The sequence below is a fragment of the Anomaloglossus baeobatrachus genome, chromosome 11 (genome assembly GCF_048569485.1).
Source record: "Anomaloglossus baeobatrachus isolate aAnoBae1 chromosome 11, aAnoBae1.hap1, whole genome shotgun sequence".
Taxonomy (NCBI): domain Eukaryota; kingdom Metazoa; phylum Chordata; class Amphibia; order Anura; family Aromobatidae; genus Anomaloglossus; species Anomaloglossus baeobatrachus.
This window is the reverse complement of record NC_134363.1, coordinates 63,511,727-63,527,097: the sequence shown is the minus strand read 5'-3', so window position 1 is coordinate 63,527,097 and position 15,371 is coordinate 63,511,727. Positions and strand designations below refer to the sequence as shown.

At 42.3% G+C, this 15,371-nt stretch overlaps 1 protein-coding gene across 1 annotated transcript in view; it reads right to left on the bottom strand.

Moving 5' to 3' along the window:
- The window catches only part of LOC142256724 (BAR/IMD domain-containing adapter protein 2-like), a 148,671-nt gene extending 135,639 nt beyond the window's left edge, over window positions 1-13,032 (bottom strand). Inside the window, exons 1-2 of the mRNA XM_075328579.1 lie at window positions 12,922-13,032; window positions 6,022-6,220 (exon numbers count right to left, since the gene is read on the bottom strand). Of these exons, the coding sequence (XP_075184694.1) occupies window positions 6,022-6,069 (48 nt within the window). The 5' untranslated portion in view covers window positions 6,070-6,220; window positions 12,922-13,032. The remainder of the gene's footprint in view (window positions 1-6,021; window positions 6,221-12,921) is intronic.
- Between the last annotated feature and the right edge of the window lie 2,339 nt (window positions 13,033-15,371).

Sequence of the window (15,371 nt, the reverse complement as noted above, 5' to 3'; positions counted from 1 at the left end):
AGTTGAGGAGACTGTACAGTCATTGCCAAAAGTTTTGAGAATGCTACAAATATTAATTTTTACAAAGTCTACTGCTTAAGTTTTTCTAATGGCAATTTGCATATACTCCAGAATGTCATAAAGAGTGATCAGCTTGACAGCAATTACTGGCAAAGTCAATATTGGCTAAGAAAATGAACTTTAACCCCCAAAACACATTTCAACATCATTGCATTTCTGCCTTAAAAGGAGCAGCTAACATTGTTTTAGTGATTGTTCCATTAACACAGGTGTGGGTGTTGATGAGGACAGGGCTGGCGATCAGTCATATTAAGTAAGAATGACACCACTGGACACTTTAAAAGGAGGCTGGTGCTTGGTATCATTGTTTCTCTTCAGTTAACCATGGTTATCTCTAAAGAAACACGTGCAGCCATCATTGCTCTGCACAAAAATGGCCTAACACGGAAGAGTATCACAGCTACAAAGATTGCACCTCAGTCAACAATCTATCACATCATCAAGAACTTCAAGGAGAGAGCTAGCATTGTTGCCAAAAAGGCTCCAGGGTACCCAAGAAGGACCAGCAAATGCCAGGACCGTATCTTAAAACTGTTTCAGCTGCGGGATCGGACTACCAGCAATGCAGAGCTAGCTCAGCAATGGCAGCAGGCTGGTGTGAGTGCTTCTGCATGCACTGTGAGGCGGAGACTGCTTGAACAAGGCCTGGTTTCAAGGAGGGCAGCAAAGAAGCCACTTCTCTCCAGAAAAAACATCAGGGACCGACTGATATTCTGCAAAAGGTACAGGGAGTGGACTGCTGAGGTCTGGGGTAAAGTCATTTTCTCAGATGAATGCCCTTTTCGATTGTTTGGGACATCTGGAAAACAGCTTATTAGGAGAAGAAGAGGTGAGCGCTACCACCAGTCTTGTCTCATGCCAACTGTTAAGCATCCTGAAACGATTCATGTGTGGGGTTGCTTCTCAGCCAAGGGAATCGCACCACTCACAGTCTTGCCTAAAAACACAGCCATGGATAAAGAATGGTACCAGAATGTCCTCCAAGAGGAACTTCTCCCAACTGTCCAAGAGCAGTTTGGCGCCCAACAATGCCTTTTCCAGCATGATGGAGAACCTTGCCATAAAGCAAAGGTGATCACTAAATGGCTCATGGAACAAAACATAGAGATTTTGGGTCCATGGCCTGGAAACTCCCCAGATCTTAATCCCATTGAGAACTTGTGGGCAATCATCAAGAGACGGGTGGACAAACAAAAACCAACAAATTCTGGCAAAATGCAAGCATTGCTTATGCAAGAATGGACAGCTATCAGTCAGGATTTGATCCAGAAGTTGATTGAGAGCATGCCAGGGAGAATTGCAGAAGTCCTGAAGAAGAAAGGTCAACACTGCAAATATTGACTTGCTGCATTAACTCATTCTAACTGTCAATATAACCTTTTGGTACTCATAATATGATTGCAATTATATTTCTGTATGTGATGTAAACATCAGACAAACACAATTAAAAACCAGAGGGCAACAGATCATGTGAAAAAATAATTTTGGTGTCATTCTCAAAACTTTTGGCCATGACTGTATAGGGCTTGGCTAGGTGAGGAGGGAAGGCTGTATGTGAGGATAGGAGGTGTCCAATCTACCTCTCTTATTAGTGCCAAGGCCCACCATTGTTATTGTGTCCCTGGTGTTCCCCTTTACTTGTATTGTTTTGTTGTATTTTTGATGTGTGTCTGACATCTTTTGGTCTGAATGCGCCTGCCACATGTAATAGTGTGACATTAGCTCTAGACACCATGTTCTCTTTCTCAGTGAAGAGCCTATTTACATATTTAATTTCCCAGGGAGCACAGCATTGACTAAAAGTTTCCTTATACCGATTTGGTGCTCTCCTTAAAAAGAAATTTTTTAGACCTTTGAACCTTATCTTGAAGAGCTCTCACCCAGCCAATCAGTCTCCAACATTCCACAGCCAATAGTGAAGAACCTTTCGGAGAAAATTGTGGTTTGTTTTTTTTTCCTGCCTATTTTTGCTAAGTAGCCAAAGTAAAGCAGACAGCTGGGAGCTGATATAATCAGGGTGGGAAGGTCCATGGTTATTTGGCCCTTTACAGCTTAAAAATAGCATTCAGCAGCCGCGGGAGCCTAAAACCTTAAGATATCTCTATTGTTCTCAGCAGTGTACCGTCATCATCCGCATGCAAAAAGGCTTGTTGTTTGGCTGTGCTGCAGCCTTTCAACAAACTTTATTAACATACGAAAAGTAAACAAGTATTGAACTCGGGCACTGACTTTTTACCAAAGTTCGGGTCCGAGCCTTGGACACCCGGTGTTCAGTACGAACCCTGAACTTTACAGTTCATGTTCGCCCATCCCTAATTGTATGGCCTGTGTCTCATGATTCCAGTTTGGTGTTCTCCTTAAAATAAGATGAACTTCCATAACATTTATACAAGCTTGTGGATCTTTAAAATGTAAATCCATTGAAACCTTTATATACATTTAAACCTTTATATCTCCTATCTGTTGCTGCATTTCCTGAGATATTAGTGTGCAAATGCAGGATTAATTGCGCTGGGCATGGCAGAGCACTTAATGAGTAGCAGCCTTCCAAGCCTGTTTCCCCATTCAGCACCAGCTTCTTTAGCTTTTCTGACTGCTCACTTTTCACAGTAACATCAGGTGCCAAGCAAAGAAATCAGACAGTGAGCTATCAATCTCGCTAAAAAGGCTGGTTCTGACTGGGGAAACAAATATGGGTGGCAGAGGCTGAAAAAGTGCTTTCTTACCCTCCCCCAAAGCTCTTATCACCTTATTTCCATATGAATGAAAATAATGATTTATCAGGAATGCAGCAGCAGGTTCAAGATGCAAAGGTGTCATATATATACATGAGGATGAGCCCAATATGTGACAGTGTCCTGATCATTTTCACTAGTTTAGTTGATTGTAGTCATTTCTGTGATGTACCTAAACATTATTTTTCAACTTTTTCTTATACATAGCAGTCATTTTTTATGACCGAAAGTCCTGTATATGATAGGACTGGATTTTAGATTACTTGAGGATCCTATTTTATAATAGGGCTAAACTGCATACATAAATCATGTTGGTGCCCAAAGGGAGCGCAACTAAATGCTACCAAACATCAGAAAACGAGACTCTAAACTGCAGGATGCTGATACTCAATGGTCACTGGTACCCAATCTTATTTCCAGAATTGGCTCCATTTGTCTTAATAGAGAAACGTTTAACCGATTCCCAATGGTCACTGCTACCCAATGGCCACTACTACCCAATGGTCACTGGTACTCATTGGTCACTGATACTCATTGGTCACTGATACTCATTGGTCACTACTACCCAATGGTCACTGGTACCCATTGGTCACTGGTACTCATTGGTCACTGGTACTCATTGGTCACTGGTACTCATTGGTCACTGGTACTCATTGGTCACTGGTACTCATTGGTCACTGATACTCATTGGTCACTGGCACCCAATGGTCACGGATACTCATTGGTCACTGGCACCCAATGGTCACGGATACTCAATAGTCACTGGCACCCAATGGTCACTGGCACCCAATAGTCACTGGCACCCAATAGTCACTGGCACCCAATAGTCACTGGCACCCAATAGTCACTGGCACCCAATAGTCAAGGATATTCAATGGTCACTGGCACCCAATAGCCACTGGCACTCAATAGTCACCAATACCCGATGGTCACAGATACCAGATGGTCACCAATACCCGATGGTCACCAATACCCGATGGTCACCAATACCCGATGGTCATTTTTCCTTGCAGATCCCAACTAGGCATCTATTTTAATGTTTATCTTATGTACAGAATTCTCTCCATCCATCTTATCAGAGATATGTATAACTGCGATCTTCACCAGACCTACATCATTTCCGGACTGTCACCTGCTACTGACAGCAGCTCGTTAGACGTCTACTAATGAAGTACGATAATGGCTTGCTGTGAGGATCTGCATTTTATCAGCATGGAGGACCCCAAACATTCATTATTCTAAACCACGAAAGAAATAGTAAAAAAGGAGAAAAAAAAAATCAGCATCCAGCATATGGTGCGTCCTCTGTATTCGTGCAGCCTGGGCATTGTTCTCAGGGAGCTCTGCTGGCCAAACAAAGACCCCATAGGCTGTGAATTGTGCTGTCTCTTTTAGCTGCAACTTATATGGATTAGCAGCTCACAAAAGGGCAGTATGGGGTAAAAATATAATGCATATATACCAATCGTATCATAGGTATACTGGTTGTGGTCTTCACTTACCATGAGGAGTATTTATTGTTTGTTTTTTTATTATAAAACACATATATACACATACATACATACATACATACATACATATATATATATATATATACACATATAATATATATATATATATATATATATATATATACACATACATACATATACTAATATACATTTTATATATATATTATATATATATAACCAATACATGTAATAAAAAAGTAAACCAAAGCCGCAAAAGGCTATAATAGATGTGGAAAAATAGGGCCACCCCAGCCCTAAGAAGCAGCCTTGGATCACTCAGCCAGCGCTGCGGATGGCACCATTAGCCCCGCATTAAACAGATTCTTACAGCTCCAGAAGAAAAGACCTGCAAGTCCACAACCTTGCTCAGTGCCGTGAGAAACACATCATATGGCTTATATTTACTTATGGGGTTTTTTTTGCTGTTGGAATTCATTTTAAGGAGATCGATTCACATCTGTTATTTCTACAATCCAACCTTTTTTTTTTTTTATCTTGGCAGCCACTACAATTAAGCACTGGAGACGCAAGGAAGCATTGGCCAAGATGAGGCCCTGGGATGCGCAGACTTCGCTCATTCTGGTAAGACTGTGTGCAATGAGAGGGAATAACAGGCAGGATACGATCAATGGAATTCCCTATGTGGCATGTATAATAAAGATTAAAGGGAAACTCCGGTAAAACTTCGTCTCCCACTTTAATTATTCACCGGCACATTCTTTTTCCAAGCAGAGTTAATCTGAGCTGTTGAAGCCAATAATCAACCTCTACGCTCCAGTACAGTCACCTAGCATCTACAGAACTGCCGCACATCCAATGGTTCCTAGCACCAGATAACCAAAAGAATTGGATCACTTGGAAGATGGCACCAAGAGAGAAGACGCTGCCTCCCTAACGGAGCTTTTTATACCATCCATAAATATTATAATACTATGCATACGATCGGAGGTGGAAAGTCTATGCAGATTTTATATTTTTTATGTTTAGATACTTTTTGGATCTGTTTTATTGGTTGACGCTTAAAATTTCTACAACTGTCAGGGAAAGCAATTGATCTCAAAATGTGTATATCATCCAGTCTGGAAAAACACCTTATAATATGACCGTTACTGACGCATTAACTTGTCCATAGAAATTATAGATGGAGACGTCCCCGGTATACAATGAAAATGACTCCCTTCCCCCATCCTAAATGTTAGAAGGGTTAAGTGGACCACAGTGAACCGTGCACAATGCGCTCATTAGCAGACGATTAGTTTACCACAAGCAAAGTCCACAACTCTAAGAAACCAGAGTTTAATGGATGTTTTACTCCGTAAACTAGAAAAAGGATGATTCGGTGGCATTCCGGACCCGTTAAGTCTTTACTACATGACCTTTTTTTATAGATTATACTTTTAAGTGACTTTTAGGATCAATTTGTATCAATGTCTCGCGTAGAGCCACCATGGTATGCTCTTAGTCAACAGCTTGGGTGATTTTCAGTAGAATGTTACCAAGAATATTCGAAGAGTAGAGCTCGGTTTGCCCTTTGGCACAACTCATTGTGTCATCACGGCGCACAAATGATACAAAAGACATAAAGTAACATCTAAAATCAGCTTCGAATGCCAACTAATGTAATAAAAAGATAAAAGCAATAGAGAAGAATGAAAGGTATGCAAAGGGTGAAGACCCCCCCCCATCACATGCAGAGGAGAGGGTCTCTTACTTACTCTGTACACATTCTCTGTCAGTCTGTTCACCTCATCGGACCTGGACATGTTGCTTGGCTTGGAGCTGTTCACATGGAATTTAGATGAAGGACACAGAGCTGGATCCCCGGAGATGTGGAGACAGAAGGTGTCTCTGTGATGGTGACCACTGACCACTGCTCTGGTGTGGAGGGCTGGCAGTGGGAGGGAGGAGAAGGGCCTGGGGAGGAAACAGGATGGGAGGGAAGGAGAAAACAGCCTCAGACAAAAGTTCTACAGCTCAGAATGAAAAAAACTTCCAGCCAATAAGAGTTTTGCTCGGCTGTCACCCAGCTGACTATGTGCTCTGCATAAAGGGAGGATTCCGCCTGACAGAACGGGAGGGGAGACATCTGGGAGAGTCTCTTAACCTTCGAGCCTTTCACTTCATCCATAGTCTCTTTCATCTTTCCCCTCACACACCAATTTCCCCTGCGAATGAATGGGAGACATGACACTGTAAACAGTCTAATCCTGGAACCAGAAGTCTCCGCGATGCAGTAATGAATGGACCTATGTTTTAAGGAATATTTTCGGCTTTTCCTAAGTGGCCTCTTTGGACAAGAGTTGACTTGTAGACGTATAAAGGGTACTTTACATCTCTAAGTAAATAGGTCACTTACACAGAACCTCGTCTTCTGATGTGCTTTACATATGATATTAAGGAACTGCTTTGTCAGCAATTGTCTAATAGTATGTACCATTCTGGCCAAATTTTTTGAGACTGAATAATTTTGGTATTCAGATGTTTTAGGGCTCATTCATAAGTCAGTATTTCACGTACGAATACTGTTAGTGATGGGCGAATAGTGAAATATTCAAGTTTGGATTATTCATCTCAAATATTTCGTACTATTCGTGTTTTCGTCACGAATATTGAATCTAATGCAAGTCAATGGTAAACTCAATTTTTTAGTGGACCCTCCCAACATGTCTGGGAGAGCTGTAAAAATGCTGAAATGGATGGAAAAATGCTGATATTGAATGCAAACAGAATGAGGAAGATGTCTGGATGCATATCTGAAACACGGATCGCTTCTAGGAACAATGTGGTCACAGTACAATGCTAATTTGACATGTAGTCCATCTATTTGTGATAACTAGCACAGGTAAGAATAGACAGCTGCGGGCTGCAGCCCTCAGCTGTGTGTTTTATCTTGGTTGGTTATCAAAAATAGAGGCTCCACAGGACATTTCTTTTTTAAAAAAAATATTCAAATAAATATTAAAAAAAGACGTGGGTTCCTGCCCATTTTTGATAACCAGCACAGATTAAGCAAACAGCTGAGGACTAGAATTCTCAGGCTGAGAAAGTCCATGGTTATTGGGCCCTCCCCAGCCCAAAAATAGCAGCCGCCCCACAATTGTCACATCTGGCTCATCCTGATTGCCCTGATGCGGTGGCAATCAAGGTAATATATGGAGTCGATGTCAGCTGTGTTTTATCAAAAATCCAAGTAGACATCGCAATCTGACAGTTCAGCAATCGGCGATCAGGTCAAAGGACTTCACACTTAGGAGGCTCCCTCACTGCTCTTGGGGAACACAACTGAACTCTTTGCCGGACTGTCGGATTTCTGGACATGGGTGCAAAGCAGTCCGACAACGGGTTCAACACTCACAGAGGGCAGCAGATTCAATTTTCAGTGAGGGCAGTGGGGAGCCCCGAGTGACAACTCCAGTGACCTGACTACTTTACTGGATTGACGGACTGCTGTGCCACCATGTCCCGCAATCCGGAAGTCCAGCAGCGGATTCACTGCTGGTCACACTTGATACTAGGGGAACCCGGCTGTGAACACCGGTGACCTGACTGACGTCACTGCTTCTTACAGCCAGGTTCCCCGCTGCCCTCATTGTGTTCCAGGAGCTGCAGTGATCATTCACGTTTTCCATCATTGCAGATGTAGCAGAGGCGGGCTCATCGTGGAACATCATGTGGATAATGCCAGACTTGCAGGGGTGATTTTGGGGTTATTAAATTGGTGAAAGAGGGTACAGGTTTTGTTATTTAAAATATAGCATTTTTTGTTTTCTTTTTACTCACAGGGCTAATAATGGGGTGGGGGAGTGGGGAGGTCTCAGACACCTCTCCATTACCAAACCAGGGCTTGATGACTGCTGTGATTTTTGACAAATCATAGCTGATTTCAACCCCATATACGTATTACCCAATTGCCATCGCACCAGGGCAATTGGAATGAGACGGGGAAAGCGCCACAATTGACGCATCTAATAGCTACTATTTTTAGGCTGGAGAGGGTCCAATAACCATGGACCTTCCTAGCCTAGGAACACCCACTCCAGCTGTCTCCTTTTCCTGTGCTGGTTATCACAAATAGGCGGGGGACTCGCACGTCGTTATTTTTTCACTGTACCTTTCAATCACTGTAATTCCAGTAGCAAAGATGGCTACAGCATTACTGGGATTGGAAGACAATTCCCTCATGTTTAGTAGCTGAAAATTAGGGAGCAAACATATACAGAGAGAGGACTCGAAACTCATGACGGGAGAAGTAAAGTACTGTACGAGTAATCAATATCCCGAATACCTTAATATTTGGGCGAGTAACGAATAGTGTTGAGCATATTCGCTCATCACTAAATACTGTGTTTTCGACTAATAGTATTTGCATCTATTACATTCTATGGGGTCATTTACATATTTGTGATCTTTTGCAGACTAAGTGATATGTGCAAAATCATGGAGACTTGTCCGATGTTGATCCAAGTGTCGAATAAAACTTGGCAATGGAAGTCTATGGGTCCGTGAAAAAAAATTAAAAAAAAATGGAAAGCACATGGATGCCATCTGAGTGATGTCGGTTACCCAGGAGAAGGTAGAAAACTTTTTTCGCATCAATGAAAAAAATTGATAAAATACCAATTAAGGGCTGATGATGCTGATCAAAAACAGAGATGAAAATCTGAACAAGACAAAAATAAAAATGCCCTTCCTCATATGAGAAAATTACTAAAAGGAGCATGGGCCCTTAGAGCTCATTCAGATGTCTATGTACATTGGTCCAAATTCAGACCACAAGGCATGGACTGGCCGCGGTTCTCCTGCTGCCATACTCCGGTCCAGAGACCTGCGGCCAGTCCATGCCTGTCTGAGTTTATGCCTGTCTGAGTACATGGACGTCTGAATGAGCCCTTAGTCAGATGGTCACTGAAGTACACATGTATTCCGCGCTCCCAAAAAATTGGAGCTAAAAAACCCTGCAAAACACAGCGAAACCTGCAGTTTTACTGCCAAGAGAGCAGATTTTGGCTACAGAAAAAAATGCTGCATGTGAACATAGCTTATTCAGTGCTTGGAGTTTATCACAGTTTCCGTGGATTTTCATTGTCCTCCTGCTTTTTAAGGATTGACTGCAGGTTCTCAAAGTGATTAAGATCTAGGGAGGCTATAGCCCCAAAATGTCATTATTTTGTTCACTGAGCCACTTGGTTATCACTTTTTCCTTGTGACATGATCTCCATCATGCTGGAAAATGTATTTATATGTTTATTTCATTTGGTTTAGATAGATCATTACTGAGAACAATTGCATTAAATATTGTTTGTCATTCTCAATGACTAATGCCTTTTTTTCCAATTGAGGAAATGTGTAAAAAGGACCCGTTTTTCATTCGACTTACAAATACCTGAGGAAGGCTGTTGTCAGCCGAAACGCATTTTTAAATAAAAATCTTTATATGTTGGAAATATTTTTTTCCAATACTTTAACTCTTGTGGGAGCACCTTATACCTGGATCTATCACTGGCATTATACTGGAAAAAGTATTGTTCATCACTGAATTGATTCTCAATCACAAATTGCCACTATAACAACTGAAACAAACTTAATCCCTTTCCTTTTAGGACCCTGCAGATATCCTAATCTTTCTGCTGTTAATCCTCATCACTTTCCCTGGTGTCTTTAAATACTCACATTTCCTCCTGGTGTTTGCCAGTGATAGAGTTATTTTCCTACACAAGCCTTGGATGCAAGCAGTCGGCTCGTATCGCTCTAAAGTATTTGTAATCCTAAGTACAGGTACCAAGGGAACAATGAATGGGAAGGGAAGAAGGAGATGGTGACCCGCTGACCAAACCTACCACTGGTCCCTGGTTTCCCTCACCACCCTAGATAGGTTCCGCACCTATGCGCCGAGCAGGATACCTGATGCTGGCTGACCCTGAAATAGGAACTAGGTAGTGAACGGATGGGAAGAGCACTTGGTCAACCCCACTAAGCTGTAAAGAGCACACAGGAAAAACACAGAGGGGAAAGTACACAAATAGTACACAAGTACAGATCTCTAGAGGACTCAAGGAGAGGAACTTCAACGATAACAACAAAGTTCCTCCGGATGAATACAAGACGACTGCTTGCACTGAAAGCCTGTAAAGGGTATGTAAAGGATATCACCAGCAAGCAGCAAAGGGGAATGAGAGTATTTAAAGACACAAAAGAAGTGCTGATGATTACAGCTGAGAAAACGAGGAAATCCGCAGGGTCCTAAAGAGAAAGGGATTAACTCTAAAAATGGAGAAAGGGAAAGTCAGAGAGCAGCTTGTGTAGCAAAATGCTGCGACCTTCCATAGCTGGAAATTACAGGACAGTATGTCATACGTGACACACCTGTGACACCCTCTTTTTTTTTCCTCTTCAGATTAGATCTTGAATCTTTCATGCTACTTTGCTTCATTTTCTTCTGTGCTCTGCTATCAATCACATCATACAGTTGTTTCTGCCAACTGCATTGATCAGAGACCCACCTGTATTTAACACAAAGCCATCTAATTCCTATGGGGTCACCACGTGAACACAGGACTGAATAGACAAAATAGTGAATGGTGATCTACGGCACTCTAGGTATATTGCAGGGTGCTCGAGTAGGGTTCCAATCCATGTAGCAATGTACAAAGTAAAACTCGTCACTCATACAAGCAGAGAAAGTGATTTAACAAAACAATCCAGAGAAAATTATTTTAATGTTTGAGTCTTATATGTGGGATTTCATCAGAATAAATAGGATTGAAGGAGTAATGAGAAATGCCAAAATGAGGATGTGTGGATAGCGGTCACGGTCATCTCCCTGCTGTTTAGAGACTAGTGACAGGCTTAGGATTGGAGCCTCTCTTTTCCATCTTGACTCCTCATTTAAATGAAGTTTCCTTTAGTGACTCATGAGTTAATGTCAGTTTTGTTGCCAGTAGCGCTGAGCAGTGCAGGTCAGCTGTAGCTGCTTTGAGCCCACGCCCCATTATGTTTAAATAATGGGGTTTTCCCAGTAGTTCTTGCTGTTAATAGAATTCCTTCTATTCTGGCCATCCTGGTGGAAGGAGCTGCTGGGGAATTGGCCTGGGCCCATGCAATTTCTACTTTGGGGTCAGCAGTCATGGATTTTGTTTTTTGTGTCCTTCTGTTTATCCCCCTGTCTCTCTTTCCTTCTCCTTCTATGTTTATTACTGCAGTGGTGGGACTAGTGTCTCCTGCCGGCCATCTCTCTAGCCAGGGATGTTTGCAGTGCTAGTGAGGGATTAGATAACCGTCTTGGTGACTGGTTAAAACACCCCGTATAGGGACACTGGGGGGGGGGGTGTCAGGTAACAGCTTGAGGTGAGATCAGGAGTTGTCTCCTCACCCAACTCCGTAGACATAGGGCCCACCGTTATTAAAGTGTCCTCCCTTTATTTGTGGTGTTTTTAAAGTGTGTCAGGTGCCCGTTGGTCTGAATGCACATGGTGCATACGGACTTCTACTCCGTGTGTGACAATAGCGCTGTGATATCCCACAACGACAGATGAGTCTTACACCACAGATCCCAATTTTGACATCTTATTCCTGCAATCCTATTAATTCTGATGAAGGTCCCCATATAAGACCGAAACGTTAAAATAATTCTCTCTGGATTGTTTCAATAAATCACCCTTTCTGCTCCTATAGTGCCGAGTGTTACATTTACACTGAGAAAAGAAGTAGACCATGAATTTTCAGATAGAAAGGAACAACAACATAAGGTAATAACATATATTACATATATATATATATATATATATATACACATACAAGCTGATCATTTCACAACAATCAGCTGCAATCTATAACAAAATCAGCACTCCGTGTTTATTTTCTTTTATATATACACTATGTGGACCACACACACATATACATATATATACACACACACATTATATATATATATATATATATATATATATATATATATATATATATATATATATATATTAGTCCAAATAGTATATTGTATATAAAAAAAAAATATGGAGTGCTGATTTGGTTATAGATTGCAGCTGATTGTGGTGAATGATTAGCTTGTTTATATAAATAATTTGTATATTCTCCCTTAGTACTCGTATATGACTATTTTTATTTATTATTGTTATTAATAATTATTATTATTTATTTTTTTATCTCTTCTCTTTTGCATTGCTATGGCTTTCATGACCAAGCTTTAATCCTTGCATGAAGTTACTGGGTTCTAGCTTCTGCCCCATTCATTATGATCTGGTCACTGTATGGGGGGGATTATTGTGAGTGGAGGGGTGGGCTGGGGGTATGTGGAGTAAGAGTATGTGAAAATCAGACAGAATTCCTGGATCCACAGTGAATCATATGTGATCACATTTATTCACTTCTCCAGTCATTAATCAGGTCATCCTTGCTTACAAACCTGCAGGATCCTTTATGCTATGACTCATATCTATGTGGTATATAAAGCATGTGGTTCATTGTTTGGGCTGTGGAATCCTGTGTATACACACATCTCATGTAATCACATTGTCTCCATGCAGAATACATTCAGCTCACACATATCCATTTGCATGTCTGCATGATTTTCTAGGATAAGGAAGCCATGCATGACTTACCTCTGCACAAGGCATTCCTCCACCAGCCTGCAGGCCTGGGTTTAGCTTCTTTTGCAGGGGGCCGATTCCAATATAGTCTCTGGCAGCTGAGAACAGTACTGCAGTGTGATCATCTGAACTGAAGTATATTAAATCAGACCAGTATTATGTGTGAGTGCAGTGTCTGCATGTGTTTTACCAAGCCAAAAAAATAAAAAAAAAAAAAAAATCACAGCAATTTTAAGAAGAATGTATTTGACGTAAGGTTAGATTGTGTCAGCGTATATTGGATTTATAGCGCAGGTGCTGTCATCTGTTAATAAATTCCCTTGTGTTGTGTAGGTCTTTGGGTTTAGTTCCAAAGCATCACTCTTCGCTGGAGTTTTTAATAAAGAATTAGGATAACTGATATATTGCCAAATTTTGAGGGGCGTATTATTGTGACCCCCATTCATCACAAGATAAGGGGGCACCATATAGCAGTGAGGAGTTGGGTCAAGTGATGGCTTTTCCCCTAAATGAGTAGCGACTCAAACTATATTTGTTCATGGACATGTGGAGTGTCTAAAATTTGTAAAACTGGGCAAAAACTCATGACGTGTGGTCTATATACCTATTTTTAACTCATTTAAGGGTTTGTGCCAATTTTTTTTATTTTTAAATTTTCCTTATACATATTGTAACGCTTGTCACTATCTTTCGGGGGTCGGATGAAAAGAAGGGTAGTCAGGAGATCCGGGGTCTGGTAACAGGAAGTCATGTATAATCATAAGGGGTAAACAGAGATGTAGTCAGGGCACAATCCAAGAGTCATAATACCATAAGAACACATAGTAGTAAAAAGGAGCATGCAAAGAGGTAGTTAGATAATGGTCCAGGATCTAAGACAGGAATAGGGAGCAGACAGAGGGAATTCCAAAAACAGATCAAAGTAGAATACTAGTGAGGCACCCCACGGGCCAGGGTTTCTTTTACTCATGACCGGGCCAGTGATGTAGGGGTCTTTGGGGAATGTCACGGCGGCCTGGCCCAGCTTCGTGGCCCCGAAATGGAGATGTGAAGGAAGGGGAGATGTTGGGGTTAGTTGTCTCGTGACGCCACCTGCGGTATGCGGCTATGAGGAAAGCTGCTGCTGCAGGATGTCGCTCTCTTCTGGGGCAGATGGTAACGCAGCTCTGGGTGTTCCACAGGTAGAGCTAGGGCCCTGGGGAGTATGATGGGGGTGGTAGTAGCCGATGGCGCTGAAGCGCGAGACGATGGCGTCGGTAATGACAGAGACAACACAGGGGCTGTGATTCAAAGTTCTTTTTACTTACTGCAACTGTCGTCACCCTTGGAGTGCCGGTTTCCACTATGTAGGGCTCCAGCCGACCCCGGATAGTTCAGAGGCCAGAACCGGTGTTGTGAAGTGTGGGCCCTTCCCTTACTGCACGATGTATGATGAATCCCTGGGACCTGTAGTCCTCCAGGAACTCCTATTTCAGTTTGTTAGTTTCCTTCCCATATAGCAGGCAGCGCGAGTCCGTGCTGGGTTGGATCGTGGTCGCAACTCCTGGCTCTATCTGCTGCTGTGCCCCGGGAACTTGAGGGGGAAAAGGGACTTGCAATCCCCCTGCTTGGTGGTTTCTGATGGCATAATGTGAAGTGTACGCCATCCTAGGGCTCCGCACCCTGCCTGCACCGGTCCCGAGGGAGGAGCTATCAAGATCACCCCTCGGCTACCGTATAGACTCCTTTGTCCCACAGACTTCACCTGTGATTCTCCTCTCCTGTCGGTTAGTCATCCCTGACCTCGTCCAGGCACGACCTCCTCGTCTGCTGGCTGTAGACCTTCTCTCACTGTATGTGTCCCTCTACTCTTCCCCCTGGCTGCAACTCCTCCCCATCGAAACAGTACCAGAACCTGAGAGGAAAGGGGATTGGGATGTCCTCTTATTACAAAGAGAGGCAAGGTGGATCTTCTGGATGGCCTCTGTGCATCCTGATGGCCTAAATGAAACAATTAGTTTCACGCCCTTCATCTAATAGCAATTGGATCTAGCAATCATATTTGGGAAAATTGTGTCTGTAGTGGACCTCCCCTTTAAATGAATAGACCCGTAATATTGGAGACGGGTCCTCAGTTACAGTATAATATATTGCTGTTTCTTTATACCGTATCGTAATTTACATACATAATATCTCTATGTGTTCTCCCAGGAGAACTCCTCCCCCCCCCTTTTTTCCCCTTCCACCTTATATTGACTATGTCCAACGATCCAATTATTGACATATTGAGGCTAAATTATTATATTTAGCTCTCCTTGGTCAGACCTAATAGTGTCCCAATAGTATGATAATTAATGGACCCGGTGACTCTGCACAATCATGGAAGATATGAGTGTGTAACTCCGTTTTAGTGGTATACTGCTGATGTCCTAGCATATACATTCTGACCAATTAAACCATATACCGGTTCGGCGCGGACCCGG